General features: G+C 37.9%; 1 protein-coding gene across 7 annotated transcripts in view; it reads left to right on the top strand.

Moving 5' to 3' along the window:
* Positions 1-11,501, top strand: part of NFIB (nuclear factor I B) — a 445,905-nt gene extending 434,404 nt beyond the window's left edge. For all 7 annotated transcript variants that reach the window (XM_047098082.1, XM_047098053.1, XM_047098045.1 and 4 more), the window contains one exon: positions 11,038-11,501. In XM_047098082.1, the coding sequence (XP_046954038.1) occupies positions 11,038-11,167 (130 nt within the window). In that variant the 3' untranslated portion in view covers positions 11,168-11,501. The remainder of the gene's footprint in view (positions 1-11,037) is intronic.
* The last annotated feature ends 2,222 nt before the right edge of the window (positions 11,502-13,723 follow it).

Below are 13,723 nucleotides of genomic sequence, written 5' to 3'. Positions count from 1 at the left end.
TAAACAAATACAGCAGTTAACTCCCTAACTGGCTTGCTTTCTTGAGACTATAGCCAGAGCATGCCTTGTACTATCAAGTATGAAAGAGCAATGTAATTGAATGAAAAAGAAAGCTGAAGGACAATCCAAGAATAATATAAACAGAAGTTATTTTAAAACATTGGAGGGAGTGCTTTATGCAAAAGAGAAACTGGATTTATTGTTTCATTCCCTCTTCTTTCCCTTCACCCCTTTCAAGAGAAGCAAAGCCACAAGTGAGTGGCTGTATGTGTCTGATGGCTTATATAAACATAGAAGAAGCCTTCAGATGGCTAAAATAAACATGCGCGTGTTACTGAAGGATATGTTTACACAAACCATTTGCTCAGCCTCTGAAATAATGAATAAATGAAGATTTCACTGAAATAATTGGAAGGATTTTTGTGTCTCTGCTGATGCCATAATTGAATGGCACCAAAGAGACTTTTATCAGCTCTTTTCCATGTTACATGTGTTAGCAGCTCCTTTCTGTGAGTTGAATACTTCATTCTGTAGTTACTTTACACATGTTTTGGTAAGAAATTGTCGTTTATTACTGCAATTCTAGGGAGTTGCTTGATTTCCCAGGAGAAATTTGGCAGCCAGTAAAGATTATTTGGATCTGGTTGGTCAGGAGAGGGGAGGGGGGCAAAAGGAAGGGGTAGGAGCATTCACTTCATACATAGAATCCTATTTGCATAACACTGTCCTCAACCATTTACCACCTCCCTTGCTTTGCCCATAAGATGGTCTTTGCAAAATATATGTCCTCAGTGATACAGGAACAGAAATAATCTTCAGTATTGGGTTGCAAACCATATGTTTGTGTGTAATGTATGTGTGTGTGTGTATGCACGTACACGTGTGGATCACACATGTGTGCATACACACATTCATGTGCGTGTGTGTGCGCACACACCTACACATGCGGCACATGTATGATGAGGAAACACAGCGTGTTTCCTGGAGTTTCCTGTCCGCAGGTAGTATTAAGAGTTAACTCTTATTTCAACATTACACTTAGACCATCCCTACAAATTCACTAGGTTAGCATTTCCTGCTTTCAGTTTGTTATCTTGACACATAACTACGGCACAACAGCTGGGTTGTTCCTGGAGTTCCTGGGGGGAGCTTTATTCTCAGAGTGCTGAATTTCCTTTTCAGCTGTCAGCTCTAAAGTGTGTTCAAAATGTTCAACTTTTTACACACCATTCTGGGCCCCTAGCACCACTCTGGGACTATGATAGAAGTGCTGATCAGGTAGATGCATGGAAGGATCTTTGGTTCAAGGAGGAGGATTGCAAAAGCCAAAAATGCACATGCTCACCGTTTGGTACTGGAGCTGCTAGCTAGTGTTGTTCTTCGTATTTGAATACTCGTTTTAAAAGAATCGCTCCATTCTCATCAAAAATTATTTGCACCTGTTATGTCTGAAATAAAAAATGTTACCGTCCTTAAACACTCCCTGGATCCAGTGTTCACACACACACACACACACACACACACACACACACACAGTATCCGTGATCTGGCTGTTGGAAAATACATTGGGGTTCGCAGTAGTTTTGCCTAACTTTCTCCGTTTATAAAGAAAGATTTGCACAACACAACATTTCCTCTTTATCTAGGAAACTCTTCAGAACACTTCCTAAGAAATTAATTGTATTCCAGCCAGACTTGCATGCTGCCATCCCACAGGAAATGGGTCAGCAATCCATTAAGATGCCATTAGATAATCTAATTTGGAACTTAATCTCTAAATTAACCATGCTCCATACTTGAAGCATACTTGAGAGAAAGAAAAAAGTTTACGTTTGAATCGATAGGGGAGCCGAAGCGTGAAGAAGGCTGTTTGTTTTTTCTGTAGCTGTGGTCACGTCTCAAGCCGTCTGGTAACCAGGAGAAACCAGACATGATGTAATTCCAGATTGAACTTGAACTTCAGGGACTTAGGAGAGGGGAACAATGGACCATAGGAATCAATAATGTCCATTTTCCACATGATTATGTTTGGAGCTTTAAGTTAACCTTTATGGGAGAAGCAGCGGGATCTGCAGTGTGACCAAAATGAGATGATCCAGAGACAAGATGTTAGAGGAAAGAAAACAACTTTTTCCGTGATATTTTCTGAGCAGCACTGCGGATTCCAGCAGGATTAGAAAAGTTCCCGCTCTGCAGTAAACCGGTGGCCTGTTCAGAGCACTCTTTGTTCGCTTAGGTAGGACAAACTTAATCTTATGTTTCCTGTCAGATGATTTTTGGCTGCACTACGGGAGAGGGCGGAGCGTGATTCAGAAAATTCCCAAACGTAAACCTTGCCGCTTAACCCTTTGCAACGAAAGAAGGACATTTGAACACCTCCTTTATTTGAAGATGTTTTAGGGAAAGTGCCAGATTTACATATGCATTACTTCCGTCAGGAGTCAGCTCCTCCGGCCGCCAACACCCCTTTTAGGAGCTGACCTTTTGGTTTTCGTGTTTGCGAGTGCTGTTAGTGGGTATATCGTGAATTTTTTTAGTCATATTTACTTAGATAACAAAGCATATGAATGAGTAAATATACTACTAAACATACGAGAAAAGAAAAGGCAAAAGCCTGTTTAAGTCCCAGAAATCGAAGACCACAAATTTTGAAGATTTGGAAATTTGCAGAAAGTGACCGTGACTCCCTCCTTTCTTAATTTCTGTTTTACATGAAGGAAGATTGTTGTTGTTGTTGTTGTTGTTGTTGTTGTTTTGTTTTTGCACGTGTGATTCTCTCTGCACATATATTAGCAGGCATAATATAAAAAATGTGTTCAGTTCCTTAATCGGTTGTGGTTTTATGGTTCAGAATTCTGATCCAAAGAAATTCTGTTATTTAGAGGTGAAATTACACAAGTTACACTGATTTTTGCTTTTACATGAAAGTCCCTTGGGAAAGAACAGGCTTTTGCTCTTGTGTAAAACTTAACATTTCTTTTTAATTTAGTATGCCTTGGGTGATTTTCTCTAGTGAAAGGCACTATTTGGGAGCGTTATTTTTGCAGAGAATTTTGTCTGCTGTTGGAGACTCACATATGCTAATCAGGGGAGCAGGCGCACTGGTAACAATAGCATTGAAAGGAACCCAGGGATAGAGAGGAATACAGACCAGAGAAAGGATGGAAATCCACATGTCGGGTTCTCTGCTGTGGTAAGGTCTGTGGGAGGAGCTCAAATAACCACTGGGAGCCTGATCATGCTAGATTTTTTAATTGGCTGAAACCTCCCACAGCCACATAAAACGTTACGGATGTGTGCATGCGTGTACTGCGATTTATTTACAGTTAGCCACCTTTGTGGGAATTCTCTATCTTTCATTTTCAGTTCTAAGACATGAAAAATCTCAAACGTAATTTTTTTTTAAAAATCAACTTAATTCGGCCTATTTAGGGGACCTGTATTTTCCTTATGTCTGAAGTACACATTTTAAGGAAATAAGTTTTTATTATTTTTAAGGATATAGATTGCCTTGTTGAAGGCTCTTCTAGGATTTTGTAAAAGCTTTTTGCTAAAAGAGTCTAGTAATTATAACGACCACATTTCATATTTAGCTGCAGTAATGTGCCCTGTTTATTTAGTCGCCCTGTGCTCTTCATTAGATAAACTATTTCACTGGCATAAGCCATTATTTTACTTAGAAAATGCTGATACCCACGCATGGCAAAGTTAGCATTCAATCCAGCGTGCTCCAATAACAAAACACATCTGAAACAATTGAATATAAATTAATGAGCTTTGATGGCCTACCGTTTTGATATGTTATTTCCAAAATCGTTGGTCCCCAAAGAGTAGCCATAAAGAAGGCTATTTACCTACTTAGTTAAGAAACAAATACGTTTCTTTTTCATTACTATGAAGTGCTATTGCTTGCAGTTAGAATAATTCCATGAGCCACCTGCAGTTTATGATATTTGGTGTTTCCCAGAGAGCCCACAAGAGTACTTTGCAGTTCAGGTAAGAGCCGGCCAGGGAGCTTTCTGATACAGATTATTACAAATAGTAATAATCATTAGAAATCATCTTGCATGCAAATAGGATCATTCGGATAGCAATAATGATCCTTAAAAACGGGGGACATAAATCGAAGGAACCCAAGACCTGTGTAAAGCACTTTGTATATTTTACTTCTAGTTTAGCCTCATCTGAGGTGGAACTCAACAAGCAAGTTAGACATCGAGCCACATCTGCACATAGAGGAACAACGGCAAATACTGTATTCAGCTGAAAAGCATCTGGAATTGGATAAATCAAATACAGTGATTTGTGTTAAAATTTGGACTCAAGAGCCATCCTTCCCTGGGAATTTCAGTGTTCTAAATGATATGGACCTTAATTCATAGAATCTCTTATATAATTTAGGGGTAATATAAGTTCTTGCCCAGTTGATAAAAGTAAAGTTTGTTTCCAGAAGAGGGAAGTGAGGTAAAGTGTAATGGGTGAGACTGTAGACCTTAGGACCACACTGCTGGAGTTCAAATCCTGGCTTCTGTAACTTAACAGCAGCATGACTTGGGCAAGGCACATAACTTCCTAGCTCCGGTGCCCTCATCAGTCAAATCAGAATTAAACTGGTACTTTTCTCATCGATTTATTGTGAGGATTGAAAATTCATAGAACAGTGCCTGGCAAAAAATGCACACCATGTAAGTACTAGCAACCAGTGTATTTACTAAGTACCATTTTTTGGTCCTAATACCTTAATGAGTTTATAAATACATTCTTACTATGTAATGACATATAATAATTCTTATATGTATAGGTTCTTAAATACTACCCATATATTCCTTCAACTGGTGTGACCTAGCATGTTTTCCTAAGACACCATCCATAACATTTGCATCATGTTGAAGTGAGCAGCCAATCCAAACGCGTTCCTGCACAATTCGGGATAGCACGGCTTTTCTAACTTAATGAATACTTAATTAACTGGCCCGTGATTGGTCTTTCCAGGTAGATTTTAGCCGTTGCCAGGGGAAATTGTTGTGCATTTTGGGAGAGAGATCCCAGTACAGACGTGTTAATTATTGCAGCGATGAAATTGGGAATGTTTAGCTACGGAAGTAAAAATCTTTTCTTTTTGGAGATACCTAAAACAGGTGCAAAGGAATTAAAGGCAAATCCTTCTTTTAAATTAAGGTAGTTATTTTATTTACTTTCTGTGCTTTTTGCACCATTGCTTATTTTCATTTCTATCTATAAGTAATGTAGCTCCTAGGAGAGTTGAGGTATTCCTGAATATATAAAATCCTTTGTGCTTCATTCTTATATTTTTTATGCTTCTTGAAAAAGAAGCATACTCACTATCTTTGAAGGAAATATAGCAGTCTTAGGATTAAATCAGCGTGTGAACTCTGAATGGGCAATGTCATTATTCCCCTACAAAGTATTAGGGTGCTGGATATTTTCACATTTTATAAAATGCTTGCCAAATGGGTTACCCAACTCACTATCAGATAAACACAGACTAGTAATAAATGAAGTTTGCCATTCTGATAGCTCTTATTTCAAGCCATAGTTGAAGTGAAGCCTTTGCCTTTGTTTGGTTCCTTACTCAACTTATTACTCCATATATGTTTACTTGGCACTCCATGGTTCTTGGGTGGTTGCTGAGGTAAAAGCCAAGGGCCCAATTCTTTCTGGCCGAGAAGACACAGTCTTGCATAATTTTAGACAGCACAACCATCCAATGTTGATTTGCCCAGAGCAGTTTTCTCTCTTTCTTTCATTGAATGGCATAGAGTCTATTTACTACTTGTACATACAAAGGCCAACTCCTTTATCCAATTTATCCAAGGATATGAAATATATAAATAGTGTATCATTTTTAAAAGGAAGAAATGGGTATCTTCTTACCCCCATAATCCTCACCATAAGGTCACTGTAATACAACTTCAACTGGATTTGTTTTCAGAGGATATATATTGAGTTTCAGAGTTGCTTGATCACCCAGACCAAGCACATATTCCGTGCACAAGTCCGCTGCACCATTTCTTAGGTTGTGATCTAGCTGTGTGGGGCACGGGAAATTCACTGTCTCCTGAAGCAAATATTGTCTTGAGGAAACTCTGTTCAAAAGTTCTGTCTAATTTAGGGTCAATGTCTGACCTCCCAGGGCAACAGTATAATATAGTGAAATGGCCATGGGAATCAGAACTGATTCACATCCGAGGTCTAGGTGAGTAACTCAGGGCAAGTTAAACCTCAATTTTCTCATCTGTGAAATGGGACAATGGCAATTTCAAGAGTTCACTGAAGAAATTAAGTGAGATAGTGGATGTAGAATACCCAGAATGGCATCTTACTCAGAGTAGACCCTCATCATGGTTGTCTTCTGAAAGTTTCTCCCTTTATGCTAATTCTTTCCACCTGAACTATACAGAACAAATCTACATTTCTTTCCAACTCAACTGTTGTATCTTCCCTGTCTCCCTTCAGCTGTTCCTCAGATGACATGATTTGGTGAGTTTCTTCATCATAGAAATGTCACAGAGTTTGTTTCTCTTGAAGAGTGATGCCTAGAAGCAACACAGCGCTTCAGAAGTAGTCTGATCAGGATAAAATGGGCTATCACCTTCCATTAATGCATCTCGAGGTCTAAATAACTTGTTTCTTTGCTTCTTCCCTTTTTGAGGCAGCCACGTCATGCGTTTGCATGAACATGCATCATGCGTGAACATACTATCCATGACATCAGACGTTTTTTAGAATTTTGATCTAACTTATATATACCTGTTTTGTGTATAATGAAGTACCTCATTATATACATAGAGTAGAAGTCATTAGGGTGAATTTTCCTTTGTGTTAAGGTACAAAGTATCTTTTTTGCTTTTTTTGTGCCTGCTTTTTTACTTTTTTTCTTTTATTTTTTTAATTTAATTTTATTTTTTAATTTACATCCAGGTTAGTTAGCATAGCGCAACGATGATTTCAGGAGTATATTCCTTAATGCCCCTTACCCATTAACCCATCCCCCCTCCCACAGCCCTCCAGTAACCCTCTGTTTATTCTCCGTATTTAAGAGTCTCTTCTGTTTTGTCCCCCTCCCTGTTTTTATATTATTTTTGCTTCCCTTCCCTTAGGTTCATCTGTTTTGTGTCTTAAAGTCCTCATATGAGTGAAGTCATATGATATTTGCCTTTCTCTCACTGACTAATTTCGCTTAGCATAATACCCTTTAGTTCCATCTACGTAGTTGCAAATGGCAAGATTTCCTTCTTTTTGATTGCCGAGTAGTACTCCGTTGTGTGTGTGTGTGTGTGTGTGTGTGTGTATATATACACACACACACACACCACATCTTCTTTATCCATTCATCCGTCGATGGACATTTGGTTTTTTAAAGTACTTTATATTCTTTTCCGTTTTTAATGGTATGGCCTTTATATATTTTCCTAAGATGTGTTTTCAGCTTTTAGTTACGCTTATCTTCTGTTTGCCTGAAGAAAAGGTGATTCGGCAATGGAAAATGGAATGAAAACAAAGTCTATGCGTGTTTGAAGATCTATCTATTGGCTGAAGTAGCTTAATTTGACCTTGACTATTTTGAGGTCTTTCAATTATGTTCGCACATCTCTTAATACATAGAGGCACAGATTATTGGATTAGACATAAGATAATTCTCACTCCACTATGGATTAAAACTATTAAGCACTTTACATATAATGAGCTTATATATGGAGATACCTATGAATATGTGTGTTTATTTTATCCATACTGGTGACCATTAGCATGGATTTATACAAGAAGGAGTTAGATATGTAAACAGCACTATTGACATTTTACCTGAAAAACTGTGCAATTTGAGACATTCTCTTTTTGAGCTGAAATGATCCAGATCATCTTGTTTGATTAAACGTTTTTTTTACATTGTTATCATAATCTTTGAATTTGTCTTAACAGACTTTTTTCCCAATAGGACTACCAAAAAGCTCTAAGAAATGTCTGTGCCTTGTAGTTTTGAACCTCACCTATAAATTGGCAATAGGAGACTTGTAAAACTCATATATGAGGTCTGCATAGTGTTAATGTTTGAGATTTATTTTCCCCCAAAGGTTCATAAACAGTATTGACAAATATATTGCACGCTGCAATTTTGACATGGTCATAATGTAGGATGGGAGGTTTGAAAGATTGAAGTAAACATCTAAATTGAATTTGTTAGATATTCTGCAGCTAGAGTCCTGTTAGTCACTAACGTCAGTTTGTTTTTATTGAGCGTTTTCCAAAGAATAATCCGTGTCTGTTTTTAGAACCTCATAAGAAAGCTCTTGCAAAATAAACCCTGAATTCTTGTCCTTCCTGCCATTAGTGAGACCCAGTTCTCTATGTAAGGAGTCACATCTATTTTCAGTCATTAAAATATACTTTGTATTTCTAAAGAATGCAATCTCTCAATCTCTAAATGACTTTCTAGAGCCCATTTAACTTGGGACTCAATTTTGCGAAGTGATTTGCTTGTTGACATTGTCTTTTACTGTCAAGGATTTTATCGATTTCAGTTAAGTCTTTTTGTTTTTCATACACGCTTCCCATGTTGGGCTCAAACTAATGGATATATGTTTTTGTAATTTATTTTATTTGCTAAGAAATAATTAGCATCAGCGATAGCCAGACTCTACAAGGATTAATAAGACAAAGTTATTTTCTTTATGGAGCTTACCTTTCAGTCAATAAGATTATCACAGATACAGGTAATTATGATATGAAGTAATAAATGCTATAATTTTACTGTGTAACAAAGTGCAGTGAAAGTACAGTTGAGGGGAAAATAGCTTTCATGATGTATCATATAACATTCTCTCCCAATCAATCTTGCAAAACACAGAAATGGAAGATGTGTGTGGGAAGAGAGAAATATGTGAAAATAATTAAGTCTCTTGGAAAAGGTTTCGATACCAAGTATTCTCATTCTTTCAAATTATGACTTTCCATCAGATCATGAGGACGTATCTTTTTAGTTTGAATTATTCCTCCTTTGAATTCTTATTTGATGATTCCCCAAGAGTTAATTTTTGTTAATACTAAACGTCTCTCATTTTAAGTTTAGAGATGCCTATTCTCTTTTTGTAGGGGGCCAAATCACAATGTAGTCGTGCAAGTATGTGATGCTTACAAGCCACGCTTTTAAAAAATACAGAGTTGGGTGTGATTTGGAACACTTGGGTGATTTGTGTATCCCAAAACTTTATTGATCATCTACCATGTGCTCGTGTTATATCAAATGGAGAGCAGAAAGAGGAGAAGGACTTGGCTATGATAAAGCCCATCATCTAATTATAAAATCTCTTGGGCATAAAAGGTCATTGTGAAATGTTTTCTGTTGAAATATCAAATCCAAAGTATGCACCTCCGCATGTACCAGTAAGACGCATTGTGTATAGAGGTATCACCAGAGTGAAAGAAGTTATACGTATCAGGTTCTTTTTTTTAATCCAAGCATTTGTGTGTGTGTGTGCGCGTGCGTCACAAAATTGTTCCTTCAAGTTAATATCCCATAGAGGTTTTTGTTCCTTTGGTATTCGAATGTGAAAAAATGAGGGTTGAGAGCTACAATAGTCGTATCCATCTCACCTCATGGTTTCAAAAGTAAAGGCTATTGAATTGAGTTTAGGGGAGCCTGGGTGGCTCAGTTAGTTGTGCGTCTGACTTCGGCTCAGGTCATGATCTCGCAGTTTGTGAGCTCGAGTCCCGCGTTCGGCTCTGTGCTGACAGCTCGGAGCCTGGAGCCTGCTTCGGATTCTGTGTCTCCCTCTCTCCCTGCCCCTCCCTTGCTCGCATTCTGTCTCTTTCTCTCTCAAAAATAAAGAAACATTAAAAAAAATATTCAATTTAATTGAAAACCTCAAAACAAAGTCTCCAGGTCAGACCCTGACAAAACAGGGTATGCAACCGTCAGTTTGATGTTTTCTTGGTTATTTATGCAGCTGTGAATTAGCTGCCATTCATTCTGAGATGAGTGTTGAAACAAACGGTTGTCTGATTAGGTATACCCCCCAAATGTACAGTGCGTGGTGTTGTTTTGTGATAAGTAGATCTCAGGTTTTATCTTCCTCCATATGATACTCTCTTGATGAAAGATTATGTCGGTAGTAATTCGAGAGCTCTTCTTCAAGCTTCTTTAACTAGCCCGAAATCCAACATAGATGAAATGAGAGTTGGTTGGAGGGGGACAAGGACCTCATCTGCTGGCTACCCCCAGCGCCCCTCCTGCCCACCCCTTCCAGCTCTTCAGACTCAGAGCCACTTGGATGTGGTAATCTTCCTTACTGATGGCGGGGACATTGAGCGCCCAGGCCTCTGGTGCCAGCATTTCAAATGACGTACTACGTCCTGGCCTCCTTAAGAAATAGATTTTTTCTTATTGTGAGGAAAAAGAAATACCCTTCCTTGCAACTTTCAATGATATTCAGTCGGCAAGCAGGTAAAAAACTGAAAATTGACTTGCTTGTGAACTGAAAATAAAGCAGGATCAGAGCAAAGTTGGCAAACCCTTGGGTCACCATTGTGGATTTGCAGCTTTCTTTCTCTTTCTCTTTTTCTTTCTTTCTTTTTTTTTCATCGAAGTAGATCAGCTATTTTAGGAATATGCTCCGAGTTCAAGAATCGTGTGTTAAGCCCGGCTTGAGCTTATTCTGCCTCACCATTAGTCTCACCGTGGGGTTGCACCTGGCCGGCTCAGTCGTTGGTGCGTGCGAGTCTTGATCTCGGGGTTGTGGGTTCGAGCCCCATGTTGGGTGTAGAGATTATGTAAAAAAAATAAAATAAAATCTTAAAAGAAATTAGTGTAACCTTCCATGAAAGAAATAGACCATGCAGGGTATATACCTATAATATTTACAACTTGGCACACTTATCTCATATTAAACTGTAATATGGAAAAAAGTTATAGTAGTAATTTGATGCCTGTGGAATTTATATTTCTAATATTGCCGTAGATTTTAACGTTGTGTTTTCTCTTTTTCTCTTCCCTCCCTCCTGCTCCTCTCCTGTCAACAGTCCTGGTACCTGGGCTAGCTTGGTTCCTTTCCAAGTATCAAATAGGACACCCATCCTACCGGCAAATGTCCAAAATTACGGTTTGAACATAATCGGAGAACCTTTCCTTCAAGCAGAAACGAGCAACTGAGGGAAAATGAAATACACCAGTAGTTTAAAAAATTAAAAAAAAAAAAAGGAAAAGAGGAAGACTGGACAAAACTTAAACACAACAAACAAAAAGGGAGAAAGGAAAGAAACTGAAGAAAGAAGATAATAGACCAGCAATTACGGCACTTACAATCACTAATTCCCTTAAGGTTGAAACTGTAATGACATAAAAAAAAAAAAGGGTCGATGATATTTCACTGATGGTAGATCACAGCCCCTGCAACGTAGCCTTTGTTACATGAAGTCCGCTGGGAAATAGATGTTCTGTCTCTATGACAATATATTTTAACTGACTTTCTAGATGCCTTAATATGTGCATGATAAGCTAGTTTTATTGGTTTAGTATTCTTGTTGTTTACGCATGGAATCACTGTTCCTGGTTGTCTCACCGACAAAGGCTAGGAGGCGACATCAGAGGTGCTGGGTGACGGAGCCATGAGCCAGCCATTTTATAAGCACTCTGATTTCTAAAAGTTAAAAAAAAATATATATAAAATCTCTGTAGCCTTTAGTTATCAGTACAGATTTATTAAATTTTGGCCCTTAACCCAGCCTTTTCCAGTGTGTAACCCAGTTTGAAACCTGAAAAAAAAAAAGAAAAAAAAAAGAAAAAAGAAAGAAAAGAAAAAAAAAGAAAAAAAGAAAAAAGGAAAAAAAAAACAGTTTGAACACAAAGGCTCTATGGAAGAAATGCCTCGATGTAGGTGAAGTGTTATCTCTGCATGCAACAGTAAAAATTAATATAATATTTTCCCCACAAAACACTTAACAGAGGCAAGTGCAATTTATAAATTTATATCTAAAGGGGAATCATGATTATAAGTCCTTCAGCCCTTGGACTCTAAATTGAGGGGATTAAAAAGAATTTAAAATAATTTTGAACGAATTTATTTTCCCCTCAGTTGTTGAGGGCATTAAAAAGGCATTAAATCAAGACAAATCATGTGCTTGAGAAAAAAAAATTAATGAAAACACAGCACTTATGTTGGTTTAGCTGCAGCCTCCTTGGAGGTAGAATTTATTTATTTAAAATTACTGGTTGCATCAAGAACCCATAGGGTGTACGTACAAAAGGTTCTATAAAATCTTCATTATAGAGACAAAGAGGCAGGCAAATCCATGCCACAAGGGTAAAGCTTACAGTTTACAAACTGGGAACGCCAGGGTGTAGGATATAAAAACGCACTCTTGAGAAAACAAATAGAATCAGGGTGCTGAAAACTTGCATGGTGCTTTCAGACATTAGCCTTGTTCAACAAATTTCTTGTATTGACAGATCTGTAGTGTGCATGGGCAGACACATTTTGCCTCTATGTCTCTGAAAATTTTAATTAAAAATACTCTTTCCAGTAATCCTAATTTGCACGAAGATATAATGTCCACATTACGTGCCTTGCCTTGAAATCTAAAAACAAAAAAAAACAAAAAACACAAAAAAAACAAAAAAGTGACATCACTACACTTGTTTTGCTGCATTTATTATCATTTTAAATCTTTACCATTTTTATGACAAAATATTTTGTACTCCAGACGAAGAAAAATGTGTGACATCATGGATTTTTTAGACAGTTATACCTTTATCTCACATTTATAAAGCATATCATGGCTGTGTATAGTTGCCGCTTAAAAATTGTAATCGACCAGCAATATTTTCAGTATTTTGGTGTTTTTTCTATTAACCTTTCATGTTTTTCATCTTCCAATTAATATTGGGGGGGGAGGGGTTTCAAATTTATACGAATTATGCAATACCAAGTTTTGCCTATGTACGTAGTGCTTTTAGCTGTATTGGTTATTCTAGGTAAGTACGCAGATTGAAAAAAAAAATAATGTATGCTTTTTTTTTTGTTTGTTTGTTTGTTTTAATTGACCAAAGTGGGTACTGCTATTTTTGCAGTGTGATGAGGTCCTTGGTGTACTGAGAGATGGACAGGGGATTTTTTTTAATATACATATATATATATTCTGGGGTGGGTGGGAGGATTTTTAACACTTTACAGTGTAGCTGTGAAGCAGTACACCCCGAGACGGGCCTGGGCTGCAAAGCAACTGTTCTGTCTACTGTGACAAACTTCAACTTACACAGATTCCCCCTTCTCTAACTTCCCACCTGGGGTGCAAGCTGAACTCATTTCTGGTTTTCCTAACAACAGAAATAGTGAGAACAAGCGAACACAACAAATTCCTCCTGGAGGCAGACTTGGCTTAAAACAAACTGTCTTACCTTCTTCTTCTTCTTCTTCTTCTTCTTCTTCTTCTTTTTTTTTTTTTTTTTTGGTGGTGGTGGTGGTGGTCTTGCGTGGAAGTTCTGGATCCACAGCGGAGAGTGAGCCTGCCTCCTATTTGGCAAAACTATCTGCCGAAACATCCACGTAGTGGAGGTTTCGCACTTTGGGAGTTGAACACACGAGTGTATTTTCTCCTACACAACACATCGTCCCGGCCGGAGGGAGTGTTCCCGTATTCTTTCTCCACTGCTCCTCTTCCCCATTTATTCGTCTCATTCATGATTTACCTGTGACTCACTACTTCGAAA

This window comes from Lynx rufus, unplaced genomic scaffold (genome assembly GCF_022079265.1).
Source record: "Lynx rufus isolate CCGP_SWC_20201006 ecotype Redwood Valley unplaced genomic scaffold, mLynRuf1.p SCAF_10, whole genome shotgun sequence".
NCBI classification, from domain to species: domain Eukaryota; kingdom Metazoa; phylum Chordata; class Mammalia; order Carnivora; family Felidae; genus Lynx; species Lynx rufus.
Note: the sequence above shows the minus strand (reverse complement) of the source record. Positions and strands in the feature narration are given on the sequence as shown.